Genomic DNA, 27,131 nt, shown 5'->3' on the forward strand with positions numbered 1-27,131 from the left:
AAATTTGAATGGGACTATTAGCCATTTTTTTCACATTTCTTCTAGTTATTTGTATACTTATTTCATAATAGTGAAAAGAAAGGAAAAATGACCTAAATTTTATATGACACACTTCAGAAGTATGTAAATATAGGAATAAAATATCTAACCTCATGAAAATAAATATTTATATTTCAATTAATTACTGGTATTTTGTACTAGTGATAGTCATAATACTCACCATTTGATGCTGTAAAATCAATAGCCACCGTGAAATTGATTTGTGTTCTAGAATATAAGTAAATAAGAATCATTAATAATAATCTCATAGAAAAGAGTTTGATTTCCATTTGTGTTACCAAATTTTTTAACATCATTAAATTTCCTAAATGTTATTATTAACAGGGATATTCAGTACACATTGGATAGCATCAGGATAGGCAGTTTTAGAAGGTAAAAACTGGGCAGGATATCTTTACAATCATACAACTGTAAAATAAGAAAGTGTCAGGAATAAAAAGAGCTCCTATTTGGGAACACAATAACTAAGTGAGGGACTCATAATAAAAAAGTCGATTTTCCAGTCTCCAGTGCCAGCATTTACTATCAATTTGCTTTTAAAACCATTCTGTAGTCATTGTTGAATCATTATACCCTTAGAAGTGAGGCACAGCTAAAATCATCTCTAATAATTTCACTCCTTAAACTAATTCTTTTCACAACACTGAACATACAGGATTTTCTTCTGCTTTCTTCAGAAATGAGGTATTTCAGATACTGATCTATCCCCAGTACTCACAGCATTCCTGTGTGTGTGACTTTATAGACATAGATAATTATTTATATAGATGATGTTGACTATATGTAATATAAATTTTCAGCACATGGTAGGTACCCAAAATTATTTTACTGGGTTAGTTCTTTCATCTTCTTTTTTATTTTCTGATAGAAACTGAAGAGGTGGCATTTGCACAAAAAAAGTTAACTCACTTGGATACATCTCCAACTCCTATATATAATTCCACCTCTTTATTATCAAAGAAGACAAAACAAACAAACAAACAAACAATAAGCAATGATATGATTACTGGGATAACCTGCAATCACATCTAATTCAAAAAATAATTTAAAAAGTAAGTCATTTGAAAACATGAGTACTACAAATCACCTCATCTTTAGAAATAAATTACTTTTGGCACATTGCACAACTTAACACTTCATAGTTTGGAATTGCTGTTCACATGGTGTTGATTATGATGAAACAATGATGGGTACTACAGCAATTACCCCTGTAATTCTCTTAGTATAATTTATAGTATATTTCCTTCTTTCCCTAGAAATTCAGTTTAAAAATCCCTAAATACTACTCAGATATTGAAACAAATTCTCACACCTTTTTTTTTTCCCTAAGGAATGTACAACCTTTTGTGCTTTACATTTAATAAAAACTAATATAGATTCTCTTTAGAGCTATAAGGTAATTTTTTCCTCACAGTAGAAATTAGGTTTATAGGCTAAGAATAGAGGCTAATTTGGAGCATACCACTAACCAGTATGAACCAAAAGGAGTTAAAAACTCTTAGAAAAAGAATATAATGAGACATTTGGGAGAACATTTTGAGATAATCAATCCCTTTGAGGAATTGAAAAGAACAGTCGCCATCAGCACATTGCTTCGTCATCCTACTGCTAGGGAAAGAAGTGACTGTAATAGAGAGTGGTAAGGTGTGTCAGAAAGGGTACAGCTTTTGAGTCTGAAAAAACAGGGGTGGAATTACAGCAACTCAGTTGCTGACATTAGCCAAGTTTCCAAAATTCTCAGAGGTCAGGTGCCTGGCACACAACAAGAACTACAGAAAAACTAAATGAAATATTATACTATATATATTTATATATGTGTATATATGTAACACATTATAAAGATTATGTATTATAAGCATATAAAGTATGCTTTTACATAGCTTTTATCAACTACCTTCATAATAATTTTTAAAGATACTATTATTCTCCTTTTATAGACACTGAAATCTACGCTCACAAAACTTAATTAAGTTTTGACACGAGTAATAAATGCCAGTATTGAAATTTGAATTCACATCTAACCTCCAAGGCCATATTCGTAAACTCCATACTACTCTAGTTCTACAATTAAATATCTGTAAGCTGCTTGACTATAATAACATAATAAAAGATAGTAATTATTATGTCACAAACATAAAAATGATACTATACGAATATTCTTAATGATAAGAATGCCAGGGCACATTCTTGTGCTTGGGCAAATTAGGCCTGGTATCAAGTATGTTGTTAAATATATAAATCACAAAATTTTCAGTACAAATGCCTTTTTATATTAATTTTTCCAAATGACACCTCTTTAGAAATGAAAACTCTGTGCTTCAAAAACCTATGTTTTAGCACATTATAAGGTCAATTTAGGAGCTGAGTCTTCGGTTCAATCTCCCTTAGGCTGTAGGGATAGATATCTTGTCTTGATTCAACTGTCTCTTGCAACCGGGTCTGCACAATACTTTGCCAATATTGGAACCTCACTGTATTTATTGGGTGAATCAATGCATTCATTTTATGATTGCTTCTAATATGTTCTCCAGGATAGCCCAAGATGTGCAGCATAACCACCAACTTCTTAGAAGAATTAGTTGCAGATACAAAATTTCAATAATCAGAGATACAACGGTCCTTTCAAAGCCAAAGTTCTGCCTAGCAAAATTATAAGGGAAAGGTATGGCTCCCAACTAAAGAACTGTTCTGTACATAAGAATAAAAAAAGAGGAGATACTTATTATTAAACTGCCTCACTGAAACCTCTAGCTAACAAAATGTCTAGCTAGCTAAATACTAAAGCAGAGTAGGTACCAAAAAATAATGAAGTGTTAAAAAGAAGAGAAAATTTTAAAACAGGAAAAAAAGAAGGAGGGAAGAAAAAAGGAAGGAAAAATGAAAGAGAGGGGTTCTTATCATACCATTTGTTTCTCCATTTAAAACAATTACATTCAACATGTATTGAGCATCTTTTTTTAATCTTTTTTTGTCTTAAAGATTTTATTTATTTATTTGAGAGAGAGAGGGAGTGAGAGAGAGCATGAGAGGGGAGAAGGTCAGAGGTAAAAGCACACTCCTGGCGGAGCCGGGAGCCCAATGCCGGACTCAATCCTGGGACTCTGGGATCATGACCTGAGATGAAGGCAGTGGCTTAACCAACGGAGCCACCCAGGCACCTCTACTGAGCATCTTCTGATTGCCTAGCACTGCGGTAAGAAAATAGGAGCAAATCAAAAATTATTCTTGAACCTCTAGAACTTACAATTCCAGCTTTCTACTATTAAAAGCAATGACAAAAATAGCACAGAGGTTTATCATTGAATTCATAATCAACAGTGTAACCTAAAACTCAACTGTGCATTTACTGTGGCTAACAGCTTACTCATTCCCATGATTCCCAAGTTTCCATTCATATTATAGTGTATACTTGCTATATCAAGTGTCATGTTCTATGTTATTCTGAAAATATTAGCAAGTCTTTTTGTTGTTGTTGTTCTGTTGTTTTTGTTTTTTTGCGACAGAGAGACAGAGAGACAGAGAGACAGTGCACACGCAAGCGTGGGCAGGAGTGGAGTGGGGCAGAGAGAGAATCTGAAGCAGGCTCCACACCCAGTGCAGAACCCCACATGGGGCTTGATCTCCCAACGCTGAGATCATGACCTGAGCTGAAATCAAGAGTCACTGCTTAACTGACTGAGCCACCCAGAGGCCCCACTAACAAAAGCTTTAAAGAAAGTTGCTAGCAATACTATAACTTAAGGCTATAAGACAGAGTTCTTGTAGATGTGGATAAATGATGTGTGTCCTAAAAGTAAACCAAACAAAACATCTTCAATGGTAATCCTGTTACCCTTTTCATTCTTTAATATTGCACGAAGCCTAATGTTAAAGGAAAAAAAAGTCATGCGTCAAAGTAAAAAATCTGAATTCACACAAGATGACTGCTGGCAGAATATCCATACAATGATCACATAGAAATCCTTGAAACATTCTGCTTAGGAAGTGTTACTTTAGTTGTCATTTGCATTTTAGAAAGCACACGAGAAGGAGCAGAATTTCAAAAAATCTAGATAGGAGTATATATTCTAGTGTATAAAAAAGGCACGCCTGCCAAACTTCACGAGTTAGTAGTAATATCTCATGAGACTTCCCGATGCATATATCCTAGCACTGCTAAAATTATAGTTGGAAAATGTCTTATTTTACTCTGCCACCTTTCCAAAAGCTATAAATGACAAATCAGATGTCAAGATGGAGGATTTAACTAGCAGAGAAGATCCGTAGAAAACAAGTTGGTATGTCAAAGAATACTACACACGTGCTGCCTAGCCACACGTGTGTGCGCTCACGCGCGCGCGCGCGCACACACACACACACACACAGTAATCCCATCTTAGACAACTCTTCTCTGGCTGTCATCACGAATTAATTATTGAGAACTAACAACTGTGATGGGAGTGTGCAGAAGGACTGTTTTACTTTCTTCCCAATTGCAAATTCTGTTCAGCTGCACACACTGAACAGTATCAGTACGACAGACGAACTGTCGCCAGCCTTCTTTAAATTAATCTCGACAAACTCAGGTTCAGATCCACTAGCTGTTGGAATTTAGAGGCTTTAGGTGAAACTGTGATGCCCACTTAGCTCCAAGATTCCTCTTATTCTTGCCACACTGACACCATGACTACACTTCTTACTAGATATCCTCACATGCACTCTTGTTCTCACTTTGGTTCTGGAATTTATCCTGAATCCCTGGTTCACTTGCTTCAGGCGCTATTATCCAGCCCAGTCCTTTCTACCCCCAGATCTCCATGGGCTAACCCTTACACCCTTTCCTTGCTTACCTTTTCTCTTTTTTCTTAAAGGTAGTTCAACTACCTAAAAGATAACAAACACAACTGCCTGATCCCAAATTTTGCTGCATCTTCAAAATTCCTGCTTCCCATGCTCATAAACTACTCACAGAATTGACTGTGAGCAGTGAGATCTAGAATGATAGAAAGCTTTCAGATACACATATGCAAATCCAAATATAAACACTTTCACCTACTTGCAACATGATCTTGGTAGAGCTACTGAACCTCCCTGCAGCTCCTTTAGAGTAAGTTTAAGATAATAAAACCTTTCTTGGATTGTTGTTTTGAGGACAACACCTGTCCCTCAACAGGCACTCAATAAGCAGTTAGCTGTTCTGCTTGTTATCACCATTACTGATGCTAGACTTTTGGGATCTGAGCTCGCATACTTCTTTGAAAACTGCAGTGCACGGTGCTGATCAAATTTCTGGACCTACCAGACTTTCAGGTTATTTCTGAGAACCTGACCCTCCCATGTCAGATTTCCTTCCCTTCACACCACCTGCTAAGGTCTCAACCTGCCCAACCCAGAACTGCAGCACAAATGATCTAACTTTGTTAGGAGGTATTATCCGGGTACTTCCTCAAACAAAATCCCTTGGCACAAAGTCATTGTACACTTTGACCCCTGCCTTGTTTTCTTTTCCATCCTTCCAAACAGTCTGGATTTCTGATGGGTCAGTGAAATGTCAAAAGTCAGTATAAAAAGCAGTAAGACCAACGATGTGGTTCTTCACCTATTTACACTAACATTCTTGGTCCTTACTAAATCTAGTTTTCATCAATTACGAAACCTTCGTGCTTTCTCTGGACTTTGAAGATTGATTTCAGTATTTTTTTTTTTTTAACACAGTAAGAGTGTTCCAAATTACAACTTCACAAGGCCTTGTAGTTCGAGAGCTTCTTATCAAGAAAGGTATGCAAGGTGACCAATCTTTTTTCAAATCACTGATTTAGAAAATATAAGTGACATATCAAAATAAACAAATAAAACATCACCCCAAACAAAAAAATGCAAGCACTATCCAACAATCCCATTTAAAATGAGGTAGAGGCTAGGGGCACCTGGGTGGCTCAGTGGGTTAAGCCTCTGCCTTCCGCTCAGGTCGTGATCCCAGGGTCCTGGGATCGAGCCCCACATCTGGCTCTCTGCTCAGCAGGGAGCCTGCTTCCTCCTCTCTCTGCCTGCCTCTCTGCCTACTTGTGATCTCTCTCTGTGTCAAATAAATAAAAATTAAAAAAAGTTCTAAATAACTTATTAAAGTTTTAATAAAATGAGGTATAGGCTAAAGAGGTAATCATCCCTAGTAGAAAGATTCTGAACTTTTGAATTACAGATTGGAGTTGGAAACCCACCCTAGTTACCTAGCTAGTTGTGAGTCCTCTGCAGAACTTCCAAGTCTCAAAGCACTAGTTTTCTTAAATAATGCACAGGTAACTGTTACACTGAAGAAGTCCTCTAATTAATAAAAATAATACCCCCAAGTACCTGCTCGTAACAAATATTCTGCATGCTGGAGGACAAATCTTTTGAGCAATCCATGCCATCCTCTCCTGGTTCAAATTAGTCCTTTCCTCTGTTGGGTCAGAGAGACAGTTCTCTCTCAGCATGAACACATATTTCTCTTCCCTTAATTCTCCCCATAGTATTGGTCAGTGGCATGTCTAGGATGGGGTAATAAACTCCCAACCAGTGTAGGCAGGAGGAAGTGTGTTGTCTCTAGATGACTTAAAACCAATAAAGCAATCTTCTAATACTCAGTCTACATTTTATTATAACCATAAACCAGTAACTCTAAGCAATGTTAAGTGATAAAACTCTCCTGCTCCACCACAACCTGCCCACCAGAGAGAAACTACTGTAGAGAGAGTGTGGCTACAAATGCACACTCCAATCAGAAAACATAACCAAGAAACTGCCTGATACAAAACAGACTGTCAATATTTGGGCTAAATTAGTGCTAGTTCTGCTGACGCAATCTACGTGCGGTTTTCCTGGACTCTGAAATAAATGGCTCTGAAAAGAAGTCATCTGAAAAATAACATCAGCTGTCAGTAAGCCCACACTTAGAAAGATGGAACAGGACATGTCTAGCCTTTTCAAGCCTGCATTTAAACATGCATAGAAATTGGTATCATGCATGAACCAAAACAAAGTTTTAAGTCTTAATATTTGTAAAAGTTTCCTTTCTAAATCAGTTTAGATGAGTTTAGTTTATATATGATAATACTCTGCGTGAATGTATTTATAGAAGGCAGAATGGCTTTGTTTTTATTAGATTTAGCCCCATTGAGCGCTGCGGGGTTTAGCTCTCCACAGATTTGATGAATGCAAAACACTTGGGTGCCACAACAAGAAACCATATAAAAAATCCTAGGCATGTATATTCAGTTTTCGAATAAGAAATTGGATTACGAAAAAAAAGTACCTTACAGTGTTGCATGTTCTGGCAAAATGTGCTCCCTGAGGCAACCTATCTAATATAAAGCCACCAATTTTATAAAAGTAAAGCAAATATTTTACAACATCGCTGCACTTGCTTCAAGTATTTTTAAGGGAAAGAAATCCTTATGGAGCTTGTTGATAACAGGACTTACCGATATTCAACTTACCCTTAAATAACCAGTATCAAGAAGCCAAGTTTAGCCTTTAAAATTAGCTTATAATACATAGGTAACTCTTTTTTCCCCCTCTCTCAGACTTCTTACTTCTTTTAAGTGGAATATAAACTTTTTAGCTATAATTTCACATAAGTTGTTGAATCAGGGTGGAGTTTGGGTTGAGATTGGAATGGAAGGAATGTCTTGGCATTCCTCCATAGAGAAGTGAACTACAAAAAAATTACATTTATTGACTTCGCAAATTTTAATATATCTTTTTTTTTCTCCATGTCTCTGATAACTAGAACAGTTATCACCAACAACATTATGAAGATCAAATGAGATAAGACACAATGGAACTTTAAACAAACTCAAATTACTCAGAAAAATAGTAGCTAGCACTTATTGAGGGTTAACTCATTTACTCCACATAGCCTATAGGCACTATTAATTTTATTCCTATTTCATATAAATGGAAATAGGTTATGATAGTAAGAGGCAGATGTAGGATTTGAACTAGGCAGTTCATGCCAGAACCCAAAATCTTGTTCAGTACTATGCACTGCCTCCATTATCAGCAACTGCATCTTTGCAATTGACTTGACTCTGGCCAAATATTTACCTATTAATTTCCCAGGAGTTGCTCTGCAACTCACCTATTAGCCTCTCTCCTGTGGTCCCTTTCTGCTAAGATGTGAGGGAAAAAAACAGTCCTGCGCTGCTGCTGCTGCTGCTGCTTTTTTTTTTTTTTTTTTTTTTAATTTATTTTCTTGAGAGAGGGAGAACAAGAGTGGAGGGAGGGCCAGAGGCAGAGGGAGAAGGAGACTCCCTGCTGAGCAGGGAGCCTGCCACAGGGCTCAATCCCAGGACCCTGGCTGGGACCATAACCTGAGCCGAGGTCAGACGCTTAACCAACTGAGTCACCCAGGCACTCCCAGTCAGTACCCTGCTTCTAATCCTGATCTTGTCTTTCCTCCAAGACACTACAAACCGAGATACGAGTTAAATGGAGGTAATTTCTGGCAGAGGCAACATGAAGTCATTTTTTCTTACCCCAGAAAACATGGTTCATCTGTTTCATTTGGTGACTGTGGTATGCATTGTGGAAAGAGGAATGTCACAAGATGATAAATTCTGAGAGAGACAGAAAGGTGTATTACCTAATTCAATGAATTGTCACTCTCTTTGTTTAAAGTCCTATTTGTCATAATGTTTCATTATGCTAAGAGATTTGGAGAAAAGGGTGGAAAGTCAGGTTTAAAATGGCTTTCTCATTGGAGCGCCTGGGTGGCTCAGTCATTAAACATCTGCCTTTGGCTCAGGTCATGATCCCGGAGTCCGGAGATCCAGCCCCCGCCCCCGCCCCAGTCAGGTTCCCTGCCCAGCGGGAAGCCTGCTTCTCCCTTCTCCCTCTCTCACTCCCCCTGCTTGTGTTCTGTCTTTCGCTGTCTCTGTCAAGTAAACAAAAAATCTTTTTAAAAAATGGCTTTCTCATTAATCTGGATTTATTCAGTGACTACTTGGTGTTCAGCTTTATAAAAATATCTTAAAATTGCCAGTATCTTTGAGAAGACAACTCATATAAAGTGACAAATTAAAATGACACCAAGGAAACTAGCAACCACTCAGTATAAGTGGTAGGGACTTCTATAGCTCATCGGAATTAGTTGGATGAGAGTTCAGGCTTTCTTTAAAGAAAGAAAAAGACAGTCTGTAGTCCTACAAGTTTCTAATACATTCAATAGTCTGATAAAAAGCATAGACTAGGGTTCCATGTTGACATGAAATTCTGGTAACTTAGAGGGACTCAGTATGCAGAATTTGCAATCTGTTTCCCCCCTTCATCTGCCACTTAGAGAGATGTGTAAAACTTTATAGATATTTGTTCTTGGTCGTGTTAGTGGTGGAGTAAAGAGTTTCATGAAGACGCAGGACACAGAAAGGACTTAACCAAATTGATATTTATGATTCTGCCCTGAGATGCTTATAGTGTATCTGTAGAGTCTACAGATCCACTGAAAATACAGAAATATTTTACAAATCTGCTGAAGTCAATAAACCCATTTTATAGATAATAAAAATCATAATAATGATAATGTTACTCTAAAGTAGAATCTTAGATTTCAGAACAGCCTGTGAGTTTATATGTATCTGACATTGTCCTTACTAAGAGTCATTGGGTATTCAAGGCCATATATTAAAGATAACTGAGTAAATATCTTTAGTTCCCAATTATATCAGACTTTTAATATTCAAAATTATTGCTTAATAAGCAAACAGAAATAATATAACCACAAGGATAAATGTACAGAGTGTAATTTTTTAAAAAATGACCCCAGGGTCAACAATCCAGCAGGGACAATCAGTTTTTATTACTCTACAGTAAACATCCCTTATAGATATTATTCTTCTATTTAGAAAATAAAGCTCTTTATGACTTCAAGTCATAAAATATATCTTATGCTCCAGGAAAAGCATGGTACTGCTTAACTAAAAAAAAAAAGAAACAAGAAAAAGAAAAAGCTCTAAAAATCAGATTTTTATTTCAGAGAATATTTGCATAAAAATTGGAACTTGGCTGATTTAGAATGCATCTGTCTCATCTGCTCACTGTATACCTGAATCCATAAACCTGATGATTGCAGCCAAACAAGAGTGTTTTAGCAACTGAAATGGTGAATGAAAAGTAACAAGCTAACAATACGGTGTCACAAACAATCAAGGTTATATTTTCATGTAAATATCTACATCAATAACAACTAAAGTAATGGAAGCCCAGAATATCCAATACTAGAAATTAGTCTATAATGTTCCTTCGAATGGGAAGATATTAAAGGACTATGAAAACAATTTTATTTAGTATTTAAATGTGTTCATTCTTAACTCTGCATAATTTCTACTTGGCTTCATGGGGAAAACAAATAACAACATTTTTATAATTTTCTACTGAATTATTTTTTTGTGAGCTGAAACAAGAAGAGAGATGAAAATCTGAAGGCAATTCAAGAATTTCTTTCTAAGAGTTTAATCACAAGCTGCTGGTCCTACATATTCCACATCAGTCACCTGTTTGCCCCCTTTCTCTTTTCTCATGCTCCCACACATTCGAGTGCAAGGGAAATGTTTTACAAAATGAATGCAGGAAAATCTCAGCTAACTTTCTTTTGGAAAGCCCAGAGCTAGTCCAGAATACCAACTGCTTCTCATATTTTACAGGTTGATTTTTTTACCCTTTTTGAAGACCTCCACTGAAGTCAGCTCAGGTTCAACATGACTGTAAGTTAACAAATAGTTTCTCCTAGATTAGAAAGGATACGGTGAATAGGTCCCAGAATTGAAGCCAAATTAACAATAATGATGCTAATCCAAGTCAGCAATGAAACAATCCACAAACATGGGCAACAAATACTGGTATCTTAGTATTTTAGGTTAAAAGTGAGTAGTTACTACAATATATTATAATAACAAAAATGGAATTGAACACTTTGCTCCAATCACTTCTGAAATACCATACGTATTTGGAAGTATGGTAGAGCATCTCTTCAAAAAAAGCTAACCTTGATAATCCCACAAATCTTCAACTGTACTAATAGGACCTCCAAAATACCACGTTGGGTTGCTTGGTTGATTGCAGCCCGAAGGGTCAGCTTATTTCATTGTTCCTCTCCAACGTAATCACAGGACAAAAGGCAAGAACCGACGGCTAAATTAAGAAGAGTCTCATTAGATGTGGGCTGAAGAGGAGTTCTATCAAAAACCAAGATGTGAATATTGGGGAAGTTTAGCTGAAGTGTGGACTACACTTAAAAGATGTAGCTGCCAGCTACCTTTCTGTCTTCTGTCCTCAGTTAAAAATACTCAATTCTTTAAGGTGGAACTAGGGGAAGAAGCAGCAGAAGAAAAGCAAAAAGAAAAAAAGAAAAAAACGTTTCTGAAACCTAGGTTTCCAAAGACATGAGCTTTTACAAAAGATATCACAACAGCTAATAAATAGAGGTCTCACAGGTTAAAAACTGACAATGCCTTATACCATTTATTAAATTAGTAAACTATACATTATACAACATTGTATACAGTGTGATCCCAATGTTACAAAAAATCGTTGTGGGCTTCAGAATAAACAAACATGTAACTATGATTATCTCTAGAAGATACGATTACAGAGGACCTAGCATAAATTATGTTCTCTTTGCCTAACTCTTCTTTTTCACATTTTATTTATAATGTATAATTTCACATTTTATGTTTCTAATATGAAATGCAAAGATTTTTATGTTTAAAAATGGGAGACATAACACTTCTTTCCCCCAAATGTGAATATAAAACACTAATAAAATAAGATAAAATAAAAGTATTTTATTATTTTTGAAAAAAAAATAACAATGAAGAATATGAAATATAATCAAGGTATATTAAGAGTTTTCAGAATTTTTTAAGTTTTAAGAGACCAGGAATTCTGATTGCTGTTTTTCACAAGAGTCAGTAGCTATTTATGGAAACTATACATAATTATTGTCAATTATTGCAATTAATTCTAATTTGAAATGAGAGCAGATCATTATATTCTATTTTGCTATTATTCAGAAATTTTGTATTATTATGTATCTGCTTTTTATATGATTTTCCACCACCGTAGTGCATTTATCTACCTGGAGGTTGAGATTTCTTTTGTGTGTGTGTGTGTGTGTTATGTTAGTCACTGTAGGGGCGCCTGGGTGGCTCAGTGGGTTAAAGCCTCTGCCTTCGGCTCAGGTCATGATCTCGGGGTCCTGGGATTGAGCCCCACATCGGGCTCTCTGCTCTGCAGGAAGCCTGCTTCCTCCTCTCTCTGCCTGCCTCTCTGCCTACTTGTGATCTCTGTCAAATAAATAAATAAAATCTTAAAAAAAAATGTTAGTCACTGTAGATTACACCATTAGCTTTTGATGTAGAGTTCCATGATTCATTGTTTGTGTATAACACCTGCTCCATGCAATATGTGTCTCCTTAATACCCAACACCAGGTTGAGATTTCTTAGTAGTAAGGGCAGAGAGCCCAAAATGTTACAATGTCTAAACAGGTGAAAAAAAAAATGGACAGAAAATCTACCAAGAAAAATAAAAATACTGTACTGAAATATTTAGATTAGATGTTTGTAGCTACACTTCCACCTTGTTTTCATATTGATGTTCTCTTTTCAAATTGCTATAATGTTATTTTTATACCAATGGAGATTTTTAAGAAAGATAGGAACATGAAACTCTACTCTTCACTTCTTTAACCAGAACCCATCAAGTATCTTATGAAGTAAATATCTTAATCAATCTCCATAACTCACAGTTAATTAAACTTTAAATCTTCATAAATACCTAATAATAAAATTATTAGATACTCTGCATGCCAAGGTACCACTTTCTGTTAGGCTATCTAAATTACTATATACATATTTTTTAAACTGTATTTTTGACTGTCAGCAGCTAAATGGTAAATATTATATACATAAAGACTAGAATTAACCAAATGAGCTTCTTTTTCATTATTTTTGGAAAAAGAGAAAATTATCAATGAAAATATTACTCTTGACAGAAAGGAGGAGGAGAAAATGTGTGAGCACAAAGGGAAAGAGGCCAATGGAGAGATGGGTAAAGTTAATTCCCATGAGTCATGTAGCTCAGGGCCTGACACATAAGTGGTCAGAAGAGGTTAACAGAAGAGGTAACAAATTACATTGTGTAGTAAGTTGATAGGGTAGTCTTTTGTAAGAATATAAATAATTTCAGAATGCTGAAAAATAAGTATCATTAAGGCCATTAAAGAGTTGGAAAATCTGGCTGAATGACATCATTTTTCAGATACACTGTAGAACTACAGAGGACTGAAATTTAGGTACATGAACTTTTTGGCCTGCCATTATACAGCATGAGGAGTGTCATAAAGCCACCTCACACTATCGTTAATAAAAATCAGAACTTAAATTCTTTCGCTCAAATGCTTAACAAGTTCTTAAGAGCAAAGACGCATAAATACACATGCAGAATACAATAATTATTTTGTCTGTCAATTTGCATTTCATTATCAAAAGAAATAGTATATTAGTAACTATATCATACATAGTACAAATAATGATAATAGGTGAATGTGTAATTGCATTATATTTAAAAAATATGTTTATTTCATATATCTTTGTATAAAGATAATATATTATGGTTGAATAATATTTTTATGTTCTGTTTAGATACAGGTTCATATAGAAATTAATATTAAGTCCAGTTAGATTAATTATATAGTATATATAAAAAATGGGTTCTTATTAAAATCTTGGGAAGACAAGATCAGACAAAGTATACCTCATAGGTTGGGGCTCCATTTATATACAAACTTCTGACAGAAGAAGGCACTCGTATTTCTTCCAGTTTAGGGAGTACTAAAAGTAGCAAGTATGTAAGATTAAAAAAAAAGTCCTGAAGGTTGTACACAGCAGAAAAATACGGAAGCATGATGAAAACCCATTTGATCTAATTAGCCCTAAAAATCCTCAAAAAGCAATGTGTACAACCAATAAAAGTGATTTATTGGTAACAGATTCAGAAATGTCCTTTATAATAGACTCCTATCAAAATATTACAAGATTTGCAGGGCACTTGTTAAGCATTTGACTCTTGATTTTGGCTTATGTCATGATCTCCAGGTTGTGAGATCAAGCCCCCCATCAGGCTCCACACTAGGTGTGGAGCCTGCTTAAGATTCTCTCTCTCTCTCTCTCTTTCTCTCTCTCTGCCCCTCCCCTCTCTTGCTCTCTCTTTATGTTTGAAAAAAAAAAAATTACTAGATTTGCGGTGCTTACAAAACATACAGGGTACTTCTTTCATACACACATACTTTATATGCTCATAAAGTAAAACAAAACCAAAACCAAAAGAAAACTTGAACATTTTAAAACTTCAAATAATTATTTCAATGCACAAATTATAGCAAGACATATCAGGCACTTTTTTTAATCTTATAAAGAGAATGTTAAGGAATGTCCACTTTTTACCATCCTTCTTTATCAACTATTATCTATAGTTACTAAGATGTTTATTTATGTAGGAATCGATTTTTTTATGACAAACTCAACTTTCGACTTTCCCGTCTTCTAAAGATAAAAATATGCACAGACATTGGACTAGTAAGGTGAGTTGGCAATGAAGAAGAAAAGGGGTCAGGAAGAGGTTGATGACTGTAACTCCATCTTGCAACTGCCACCATTTTGTGGAGTTCCTGGAAGAGCAGCTAATTCCTGGACTCATGATATGTCTTGAGGTTTAGATACCTGGGAATTTATCTGCCTGTACTCAATATTAAGCAAAAGAGGTCAGCTAATCCCCAAGCAATCTATATCAACTGAAATTTCTACACTATTACAAAACATAAACAATTTTTATGTTCCCCTACCCTAAAGGCCTCTCACGTTGACACTGAATACCTTCTCCAACAATTAGCCAACACAGGACACAAAGTATCTAAAGATAAATTACAATTCTGTTCTGCCTCTTTCAAATTCCTAGGCCATCTTTTAACAACAGATGCACTAAAAATAGAACCAGACAGAATTACTACCATTACACAGCTCCCTCAAGCCTAGACTGACAGACAATAATGGGTTTCCTGGGCTTCACTGGATACTGACACCCTTGGATTCCCAAATATTCCCTCAAAGCTCGTGTCCCCCCAGCTGCAACCATTCCAGACCTATCTCATGGCTTCAAGAGACCTAAGAAGCCTTCATACCTTTAAAAAACCAGCTTATCTCTTCCCCAACTCTAGGACACCCTAATTACCAAATGCCCTTCTTCTCCTTTGTGCATGAACTTTCTAGTACATCTTGGGAATCCTGACCCAAAGGTACGGAGGCCAACAATGCCCCACAGGATATTACAGTCTTCAACTGGACCCTGTGGCGAAAGGTTGGCCTTTCTGCCTCTATGCCCCACCAGCTGCCTCTCTACCCCTTACTGCCACCAAAAACATAGTACCAGACTCTCCCCGTAGGTATTAGTCCCACATACAGTTAAAACTCTTAGATTCCCCAACACACAGAACGTCTCTATCTGCCAGTCATTTCCTTGCTAGAAGTCATTTCACTCTCTTGTCCTCCTCTCAATCTGCTACCTTACTTCCCTTACCCCTCAACTTTCTTTCAGTGAATACTACAGAGTATCTTGCACTGTATTTTCTTTGATTATTTCTAATGCAACATCATCAATAAACCCAGTACAGTGTGGATTTGGGAGGGGAGATTTATGAAGGTCTAATTGAGGGGTAAATAGTGAGTCAGTTATAAGGATGCAACCCCCTCTGATGGGAATACCAACTCCACTGTTAAGCTGTCCCAAACCATAGCTGAGGGGATTCCCCCAAAATACCGCTGGGTATGTAATAACCCACATATATTCCAACAAAATACAAAATATTCCCTCTTAACTTCCCTCAGTTCAGGATATTAAGATCATTTACATCATGCACAATGCCTCTAGTCATGTATCATTGCTCCTCCCCACTCCTTCAAAGGTGATGTAACCCCATTTGCTTTAATCTCCTTTCCTTGTTTTGAAGTTACTCCTGTCCACAATTTCTCTTCTTGGATAAGATGTAAATCTCACTTTTGCATTAGCTGATCACTATCATCTATCAAGCTGCAATTCTATTTCATCCACATACCCTAATGCTACTGTCCTTTGCCAGGTCATCAAGAACAGAAGACAAATGATGAAACTTACTATCAATACTTGGGTCCAGTGATTTTCTGGGGAATGATATATAGAAAGTCTCATCAAAGGAGTATTTTTAAGAGGTTTTTCTATGATCAAACTAATCCCAAATTCTATCCTTTTTTTTTTTTTGAAAGACTTGTTTATTTTAGAGAAAGAGAGAGAGAGAGTGAATGGGGGGAAGGGGCAGAGGGAGAGGGAGAGAGAGAATCCTAAGCAGGCTCCACACCCACACAGAGCCCAATACAGGGCTCTATCTCAGGACGACAAGATCATGATCAGACCTAAAACCAAGAGTCAGGTGCTTAAGCAGCTGAGCCACCCAGGTGCCCCCCCCCCAATTCTATCCTTACTGTAATCTCAATAAACCTTATATTGCAGGACCCCTATCTCCCTTCTGTACCAACTCTTCCTTTCCCCTCATCAACAGCACCACTCTGAACAATAAGACAAGAGCAACTGAATCTTGGTGTGCTTCTGAAGGATATATATTTATCAGTAGCAGCCCACTTAATTACCTTTCCTACACGGGCAATCCTTATGGAAGAATAACTAACAAAACCTTAGCCTTCAAAAGTGTTAAAACAGTGCTTGGGTCACTGGACAATGTACCCTGGGATTCATATAATCCAATCTGCCTGCTCTATCACAAACTCCACTGCCTCTCATAGAACCCAAAGGGCTGTAGGTATAATAATTATTAGAACTGGTCTGGCCATAGGTATGTTGGCCCCTTGGGGAAGATTCGCTTATCATAAAGTGACCCTGTGTAATCTAACAAACATTTTAGAGGAATTATCCCACTATACTGCTTCAGCCCTATAAAACTTACAATTATCCTTGGACTCCCCTGCTTCAGTGGTCCTAGACAATCAAACTGCATTTGACTACTGGCTGGTAGAACTAGGGGGGTGTCTGTGCTCTTGCTAATATCTCTTGTTGCACCTGGATAAATACTTTCTCCAAAGTGTTATTAGAAGTTCAAAAAAAAAAATCATACAGGCCTCTTGGCTTCACAATATCAACAATCCCATCTTTAGTGAAATTTGGAATGATACTAAAATTATCTACCATCCATCCAATGTCTTTAGTGGGTCACCTGAAAAAATAGGAAACATCCTTCAATCGGGACTACAAATACTTTTTTGCTTGTTTCCAGAAGTGCCTTTTCCTCCTCTTCAGCTCCCAAGCTTCTGGGTCTACTGCTCCAACCCTATGTTGTTATACCCCCTATAAAGAGCAGGATGGACCCCAAGCAGCAGCTAACCACTTGGGTAACAAGGGACTCTACTGTAATGAGTTTGCTCACCGTAACTGATTATCGTGATGACTCACACACCAATGATCAAAAAGAGGAAATGAAGAGGAAAAGGAGGGAAGGAACATGACAATTCTGACTCCCATCTTTCAACTGCCACAGTTGTGTGGAGTTCAGAGAAGAACAGCCACTTCCTGGAATCGTGAAAATCATCTTGAGATTTAGACATCTAGAAAATAACCCCACCCCGCCCCGCCCCGGGACCAACAATCCTGAGCAAAAGAAGTCAACTAATCACTGAGCACAATGTACCAACTGAAATTTCTCCTCTGCTGTGGTTTAAAAAAAAAAAAAAACACCACTTCCTCTCACCCTTTTTGGACAAGCACATGGATTGAGTTGGGTTGTCCTGCCTGGTTTGTAACCCTAAATAAAGATTTGTCTCCTTTTTCCTCACTCGGAGGCTCACTGCTGAAGTTTTTCCTGAACAGCAGACATTTTTTCCCCTTTAATACGTTTCCCTTTACCTTTACTGAAACAATCACCCGAGCTTCTGTGTCTGGATAGCTAGGTGGCGGGTTTCAAGACTGCCCATATGTAGCATTGATTCTCCATTTAAGCAAGTATCATTTTGGGGTTTGTTTTTTTGTTTCCTTAACTAAGAGCAAACAGGTCAAGCTCTCTGGTTTTTGGTAAATTTTCTTTGTTCCTTTAGCCTCCCCATTCTTTCATCCCTTTCTTCTGCCTCATGACATTCTACCAGTGAACTAATACTGGGGGAAAAAACTGCTAAATCATAATTAGGAAGAGGTTTACATGAGTGCTGTCTCTGGCTGCTATTACTTGTCATGAAGTTACTAACCACATTCAAATTTACCTCTTACCCTTTTTGGATATTGTAAATAGAGGTAATAACACATAAAGTAGAATATGCGGACATTTTAGATGGTATAGTAGTGAATGACTGTTTTCAATCTCTGGGGATGTTTGGTGATGAAAAAAATAGGGACAACTAGGTTAAAAATAGGAATAAAACTGAAAGAAAACAAAACAAAACAAAAACCTCTCTATTTACTTGGGTATAGGAATCCATAATATATTACCAAGACAAGCTCTGTCTGGACTCTGGAAAATTTCCAGAACATTTACAACAACCCATTTTCTCCTGAAATATATTCCTCCCTAGAAGCATTGGGAGCAACAAAATGACTATTCACCATCTATTTCTACATGATGATTTTATGACAAGATATGTTCTTTAATATTCTGGAGCTCAAATATACATTTACAACAAGCCCTCAAGCTTTTCTTCTATTTCAAAAATAATGAAAAGTGCGTATAAAAAGTCCCATATGTTAGGCAACTGAAAATATTCTCCAAAAGTGCAGAGAATAGCTTTATCTGCAACTATTATTACCACAATAATGTCTTTTTTCTCGGTCAAAGAAAAGTTGCAATTTTCCTCAAAAGTAATAGCTCCCTGTGTTTAAGTTTATCTCCTTAAGTCTGTAACAAAAGTGCAAAAGGTCTGTCATCAAGCCATAATAAAGTTGATCATCTCAGCTGCCTATTACCTAGTGGTAGCACTCGCTAGACACATTGAAAGAAACATTTAAGCAAGGAAACAATTTCAGAGAATGACTTACCCTCCTTTAATATAATCAAGGAAGGAAACTTCTGTTTCTACCAAAAAAGAGAGTAAGGTTACCTGAAAAACAAAAGAAAAACAAGGCAGAATTACCTACTAGTACTAATTGCAACGCCAAATGGACTTTATTCTAAGTATTAGAGAGGAACTCATATTTCATATTAGAGAGGAACATCACATTCTGAAAATCAACAACAGTATTATTCTTTATTAAATCTGCCAGGACTGATTGTTCTTACATTTAAAATGATCAGAATGAAAGGGGCCCCCCCAAAATTAACTAACTCCTTTCTATGACCAGTTAACTTCCTTTGAGGAATAGCATGAAAATTGTCCACAAGGACACTGTGTGACTTCTCATTTTAGATAAAAGGAAAGATGAAAGGAGCTGAAAAATGGTTAAAACTAAAAAACCAGAATCGGTGAGTTAAGCCTTATAAGGGGAAATGTGTGTTCTTTTTCATGGCCCTCTAATGGGGCTATCTAATATTTTAAGTGTCTTGCAGTATAGAAATCTTTAAAAGGAAATTGGGGAGATCTTAGATTTTGCTTCTCCTAAGAAAATTTAATCTCACAATAAAATCTTCAGTATATTATAGAAGAATTGTCATGGAGATGAAAAGTACAGCATAGGTAGTACAGTCAATAATACCGTAATAACATTGTATGGTGACATTTGGTGACTGCACTTACTGTGATGAATGCGGAGTAATGTACAGAATTGTTAAATCAGTATGTTGTACTCTTGAAACTGTAACATTGTGTTTTAGTTACACACCAATTAAAAAAAGGTACACTTGAATCCTCAGAAAAAAAAAAAAGGACTAGGATGATTTTAAGATTTTTCACAGTTTCAAGATACATTCATCTTTGTACCTTTGTGTACTGATTTAACCCAGCATCCTACAAGGCTGTAAATTTGAACACACCATGAATAAGTACTTTCCCATGCCATGAGTTTTAATAGGTAAGTATGGTCTGTAAAGAGCATAGTATTTCTTACTGACACTTAAACTTTTTAATGGCTAGTTGATTCTCTGTAGTGTGATTCCACTGAATAAGGATTTCACGAGAAAACTTCAGCTTCCCTCAGAGACCACATGGTCCCACGGACAACTTGCAGAAAGCTGGGTAACTACTTTTTATAGGGTATTTTCCATTTCAACCATCCCACAGCAAGTTTAGTTTTCTATTATACCCCTTCACATTCAAATCTTAATTTAAAGAGCCTCGTCTTTGGTTTGAACCTGTGTAAATGTTATACATTTTTCATTCGTTTATTTGACTCCTTAGTGAATAACATAAAATTTGACTTACCGTTCCTGAATTAGTATATTTTTTCTTTTTTCCTTTTTTTTTGGGATTCACCACCTTGAAAAGCAGATAAAACAAATACACTGTGTTAGGTTTTACACAAAAATTTTTATAAAATGTGTAGTTCAAACTGCTGCCTTAATTCCTCATGCCTTTGCTCATTTATAAATGCCTTTAGTATGACTCCTGGACGGTCCTTCAGCCAAAACTTCTCTACAAAATTTACTGGTGACCATCTTCTTTGTGTATGTGTGTGACCATCTTTTTTAAAAATACATTTTTTCAGTAATATTCTTCTCAATCACTTTATGCATTGATTATCCATCTGTATCTTCTTGATGTGAGAGAGAATTTAACATCCTAGGTCCTAAATAATAATGACTGCTTTGTAGTAAACTATAAACAGGTAAAGAAAAGTATAGCCAAGATACATAACTTTTTTGTTATTAGGGTAAAAACACTAACATAGCAAATCACCCAAATATGTACATACATAAGGACTCTGTTACTCTATTGCTGTCGGGGGTAGTAATTTCCACCTTACTGAGGCTAGATAGTAATTAGTGAAAGTCTGGTTTGTGGACCAAGATTTAATTTTTGACCATTTATTCCATTAGGAAATATTACTGCACTCCTATATTGTACAAGACACTGAAGAATATAGGGAATGTAAAGATGAGTAAGACTTGTCAATCTAACAGGATAAATAAAAATAAATAAAGGAGAAAATCCTTTAGCACTTCCCAATCCAAAACACACATGGAAGCATTTAGACAGGCCAGAAAAGTTAAAAGAATTTATGGTAAGTATATTTGAACAAAACTTTATTAATTTAAGCAAAGGCTACAATAAAAAGGGACAGACATAACGGTCTAGAAAGAGGAAAAAGTAACTGGCCCAAGGTGGCTGGAGCAGAGAGCAACCACATACTATTTCAATGAATCCGAAGGACTGCAGGTACATGGAGCCGGGAGGAGACACTCCTGTCTCCATGCCTGGGAGCTTGTGCAAGCTTAGAGATCCCACAAGGGCCCTATATTCTGCTCTAGCCCCCTCACAGCTGCAGTCCACCAACAGTCCTATGGGTCCAAGGTCCCAGGAGGAAACAATCCTGTCTGCAATCATCTAGACCCTAAAAGGGCCTAATACTTACTGATTTCCAGCTCCTTCCAGCCATAGTTTGTGAGCAATCCTGCTGGCACAAAGACCCACCAAGAGATATTCATGTCTGCACCTTAGGAGACCATGAAATATCCTTATATTTATTTGGTCCCAGCCCCTCGGACCATGATCACAAAGCAATCTAGCCCACCCAGGGACCTAGTGGGGGACATGCTCGTCTGTGCCTCCAGAGCCAGTATAGACCAAAGTCTTAAGTATGGTACCGGATACAGCCATGGGACTTAGGGGCTGACCCTTTTAGGTATGGTCCAGAGCCAGTCCTGCCTACTTAGAGACCCATGCAGGGATCAGACGGGAGTCCTCCAAGAGACTTGGCAGGAGCCACACACGCCTTCGCACTTAATAAGAGGCCATCTGGCTGAGGACCTAGCTGTGCACCCTGAAAAGCATCCCTGGTTCAGAGTCACCCTCCTGAATAAAGTGCTGGAGCCAGTCTCATGCATAGGGGCCGGACAGAGTCCATGCCCGCTCCAGCTGCTGGTAACAAGCACCCCCAACCACGGATGCTACTACAGACCTACTAGCCTCAAAAGCAGCTCTAGTCCAGCATAACTGCAGCTCTGGAGGTCATCTCATCAATTCAGGAACTGACAGGAGAAGGTCTTTGTCTGCCAAAACCAGTCTGTAAAGCTGCAGGGGGTTTTTAAAAGCTCAGGTATAATGCTAGAGATCTAGAAGCCCAAAGGTGGGCAGAGAAAGCAGGCATCCATACAAGGATAAGCTGTCTTATATTACTTTCATTGCCTGTTTAGAGCCTTAATAGTCATTCCTTGGGAGACCCGGATAGAAAAACTGATCCATTACTCCATCTCTGTTGTGGCCTGGGAAGTTTAATCTGCAATATCTCATACTCTACCAAGTAAAATATTATATGTGGCCATTATCATGACACACTAAACATATTTCATGGGTCTGTCTCCCGTTAGACACGGAGGAGTTTGTTTGTTGTTTTTTTTTTTGGAGGGAGAGAGAGAATCTTAAGCAGGCTCCACGACTAGTGCAGAGCCCAATGTGGGGCTCAATCTCACAGCCCTTAGATCACGCCTGAGCTGAAATCAAGAGTCAGATGCTTAACCGACTGAGACACCAAGGCGCCCCTAGGCACTGAAATTTTTAACCATGTATGTATCCCCAGGGCCTTAACAGAGAACACGGAATGTAAAATCCATGTAACAAATAGTTTATTTCCAGTGAATGAATGAATGAATGAGGGAATGAATGGAATGTTACTGCTTCAGCTTAGTAAGAAGATGTTACAAGATGGAAAGTGTTCCACTCCTAACTTAAAAGAGAAAGTTACCATTATTAACCGATACTGAGATACTCTTCTTTGCCTTTGATGTTTGTTAAATAAAAAATATTAAAGAGAATGTGCGGTAACTTAGCCCAAGTATTAACAGCGCCAGAACATACCATGTGCTCAATACATATCTGGTAGTTAACTGGCAAGGTAGGTATAAGGCAGAAAGAGCTACTGTGCTTGCTTTAATAACCTGGATTTCTTTAATGACTGAATTATATTTTGTCATTACATTCAGTCTTCAAGTAAACTACAGTGAAGGTGCTCAAACATACGAAGCAGACCACAGTTCATTTTAAAACACCAAGCTGACATAATGAAAATGCATTGTTTTTCTCTTTTTACTAAAAAGGTGTTGGGGAGGAGGTTGGTAGAAAGGAAAAAAAACAAAAACAAAAACAAAAACTGTGAGGTTTGTGGAAAAAAAAAAAACAAACAAAGTTTTGGGGCGCCTGGTGGCTCAGTGGGTTAAAGCCTCTGCCTTCCACTCAGGTCATGATCCCAGGGTCCAGGGATTGAGCCCCGCATCGGGCTCTCTGCTCAGCAGGGAGCCTGCTTCCCCCTCTCTCTCTCTGCCTGCCTCTCTGCCTACTTGTGATCTCTCTGTCAAATAAATAAATAAAATCTTTAAAAAAAATAAGAATAAAAAATAAAAATAACAGTTTCATAGGCAAGAATTTTTAGATTTCTCAAAATAGAGTTAAAAGACCATGAAACTTGAAGAGAAATAATACCATTCAGTCTCAGAAACAAGTCTGTTCAATAAATTTAAAGATTCTTACATATATTGGTAGTTGGTTATATTTTGACAATTACCCTGTACAAAATCTACACTTTAAAAGCATAAATTTACTTATTCCAGAGGAAAATAATAAAATATAATTCCTCTTACCTCATATACGTTGAATTGCGATTGTCCTCTAGAAAGTTCCCTATAGCTTGTGGTAAATTCTCCAATGAAATCATGACTAAATTTAAGGGGGAAAATATACAGTATTAGCTTTCATACATTTGTCAAACATACTTTTAAGTTTTCTACAAATGCATGGTTTAATCACCAAAAAAATGCTTAATATTACTATGAGCATAACTTAATAACATATTTTAAGAGACTCATACATAACTTCATTGTTCTTTAACCCCAAATTATATACACTCAAAAATTACATTTTGTTAGCATTCCAATAATTTTTAATTTATCCCACCAATATTAATATTTCAAACCAGTATTTCAGTTTTAATTACCCATATCTAAAAACACTGTATCATCTATGCTACCAAAATGATTAACAATTTATTAGGATGAAAGTTTAAGACACTCAAAAACTTATTACTTATATCAATAATTACAAATACAGTATATAAAATTCTTCAAACTTTGTAATGACCAAGATATAACAGGACATTATTTTTTAACACGGGATTAATAGTCACCAAGCTTTATTTTTGATAATAACAGCTTCAAAGTACATTGTTAATACCAACATGGTTTTTCTGAATTTCTTCACATTAAGGCAATCATCATTGTCTTCTCAGAAAGCAGACCTTCTACAGGTGCCTTCTCAGTTTAGATGGGGAGAGATAAGGACTGAGTAAGCATGCATTAGTGCTCACTATAAAAACCTTGTCAATGTGATTACTGAAGCTTACCGAAGGAAGTTTACAGAGGAAGAAGATTAAGCAGATAAAGACTGTAGGAACTAAAGTGGTAAACACACCATAAGGGAATGTCACTACTGTTTATAGCATAGAATTTAAGTTTGGCCCATATACTTTGCAAACACAAGGTGTTTATTACCATTAAACACACACACACACATAAATGTATATTATAAATAAATAAAAATATGTAGAAATGTATACGTATTTTGTAATTTTTTAATTTATAATTTTATAGTTAGAAAATATATATGTATATGTTTAATGCTTAGTTGTAAAGACCTGATGACCAGAAACAAGCAACAAAATAACTGATATCTAGCCAACCAAAATAGTAATTTCTAAAGATGGGATTTGGAAGGAAAAAATAAGCTGCCATTAATTTCAGTAGAGATTTTGCAATAAGAAAGGTTTTTATTACATTATTTAAAACACAGCTCACTTAGATTTCCAGCCTCCCAGTTCTCCATTATCTCAAAGATCTTGTACATACATCATAATATTCTAAATGATACATCCCTCTTTACACCAGTATCACCTTGACCTCTAACTTCCAGAAGCAGATCTACACACATAAAAATGTGAAAAGAAAGGGGACTAAAACCAATGGTAAATATATTTGTATGAACCCAATCCCCCAGGACTCAATCATTGAAGTTACATGGGGAAAAGTACAAAATAGTACTTTAGCACTATACATTTCTAATTAAGTGAAATAATTTTCTTTGACCTTCAGAATCCCAAGCTCATAATCTTGGTATCTTTCACTGCGATCTTAAAAACTGAGTTTTGGAGATTATGTTTAGGATCTACCCTCCTCCACTGCTGTGTGTGTTTCAAATATCTTAAGTAACAGTCATGGAAACAAAACATTTCTATTAGAGCACTTCAAGCACAATGCTTTGGTAATGGTAAGTGTGGGCAAGACTTATGTAACAGAGCTCACCACACCAGCGGTGACAACTTCATATAGAGGACTTACACAAAACCTTTGAATCACCTAAGCCCTTCTGGTAGTTTTCTGACTATGCTAATCCTCATCTGGTCGATTGTTTCAATTCAATGTTGAGCTATTACTATTAACATTAAATTCCCACCACTCAACACTCATCAAAAACTTAGTAGAGAGAAGCAATATTACTGATCTCAAGTAGATAGAATTACTCAGTCAAGTTGCAAGAACATGTAATACCCATCCAGATAACGAAAGTCCAGCAGAGTGGCAAATCTGGATGCAATGGCAATGGTCAAGTTTATCATACCCCACACAGATGTGTCCCTGTTGAAGTCATTCTGGAACTCTCTAAGAAGCAATCCTCTAATATTTGGTTCTGTTTTGTTTTGGTAGATTTGTTACTCTCCACAGAATTGAGTGAAGACCAATGAGGTACAATTCTGAGAGGATCCTATTTATCATGAAACGGAGACTTCTTTTCCCCCTCTGAGTTAGTTGTTAGAGAGGGCTTAAGGCCAAATCTGTGGCCCATTTCTTGCAGGATATGTCTTCATGACATGCTGTCCTCTGCAGACTTTTCAGGCTTCTTACCCTTATTTCCCCTTTCCTTCAATTTCCTCACCTAGTTTATAGTTCACCATGTCTCATTACATGGGTTTCTATAAATTATCTTGGATCCTTTCCAGAATGAGACAGGATATAAATAAAAGAATGAATAAAATACTTGCGCCTCCCCTTCTGAGTCTTGTCTAAGATTATTATTTTGAATAAGACACTGAATTTGCACATCATATAAATGCAATGCTATCCCGTGTTGTAGAGGAGAAAATATACTGAGTCACAAATTGCATCTCAGCCTCTACAACAATTCTGTGAGATAAAGAAGATATATCATTGTATATTCAGAGCCAGAGAAACAGATAATCATGAAGTGAGGATGTGTCAAAAGGTCATCAACATAAGGCAGTTAAGAGGAGGCGGCAGTAAACTTGTCAACCCTAGATACAAGGTGCTTTGTCTCCAGAATAAATCTGAAGAATTTGAGTGGATAAGTGGATTGACTCCCAGGTGAATTTTGTCATCAATCTCTTGGAATACGGGAGAATTTTTATAGTTTCCTTTGTAACCTGTCCTACTTCAAAAATTGCTTAAATACTTTAAAGAAAGAATTAAATGTAATTTTCATGGACTCATAATTATCTTTTTCCCCCATCATCAACTATTCCTAGATTTTATGGAGATTAAAAGGCAAATTTAATTTACCTTAATATTTTTAACTGTTCCTGATTTTCAGTACTATAATATTAAAACAATTATCACTATACAGAGAGATATGATGGGAAGACTTTCATTATAAATCACAACCAATAATTTCCTTGTGATTCAATAATACTGCTTTGCTATTTCCTGTTAATTTAATTCCAACTAAAATAATGATTCTATGTAATGTCTCTCTGACTGCATTTATAAAATAAAGTCTACTCCAGGGCTGTTTATCCAATTCGTGTCTGTTTACATCTCCAATTTGTTCTCTACACTTTTTATAATAGATATATGCTACTGAGGAAAAAAAAATTAAAGGA

General features: G+C 36.5%; 1 protein-coding gene across 1 annotated transcript in view; it reads right to left on the minus strand.

The window, feature by feature from the left end:
• The window catches only part of CPNE8 (copine 8), a 203,509-nt gene that overhangs the window by 43,359 nt on the left and 133,019 nt on the right, over positions 1-27,131 (minus strand). The window contains exons 11-14 of the mRNA XM_080812527.1: positions 23,827-23,902; positions 20,456-20,509; positions 19,137-19,198; positions 221-267 (exon numbers count right to left, since the gene is read on the minus strand). Of these exons, the coding sequence (XP_080668653.1) occupies positions 221-267; positions 19,137-19,198; positions 20,456-20,509; positions 23,827-23,902 (239 nt within the window). The remainder of the gene's footprint in view (positions 1-220; positions 268-19,136; positions 19,199-20,455; positions 20,510-23,826; positions 23,903-27,131) is intronic.

The sequence above is a fragment of the Martes martes genome (genome assembly GCF_963455335.1).
Source record: "Martes martes genome assembly, chromosome: 8".
Taxonomy (NCBI): domain Eukaryota; kingdom Metazoa; phylum Chordata; class Mammalia; order Carnivora; family Mustelidae; genus Martes; species Martes martes.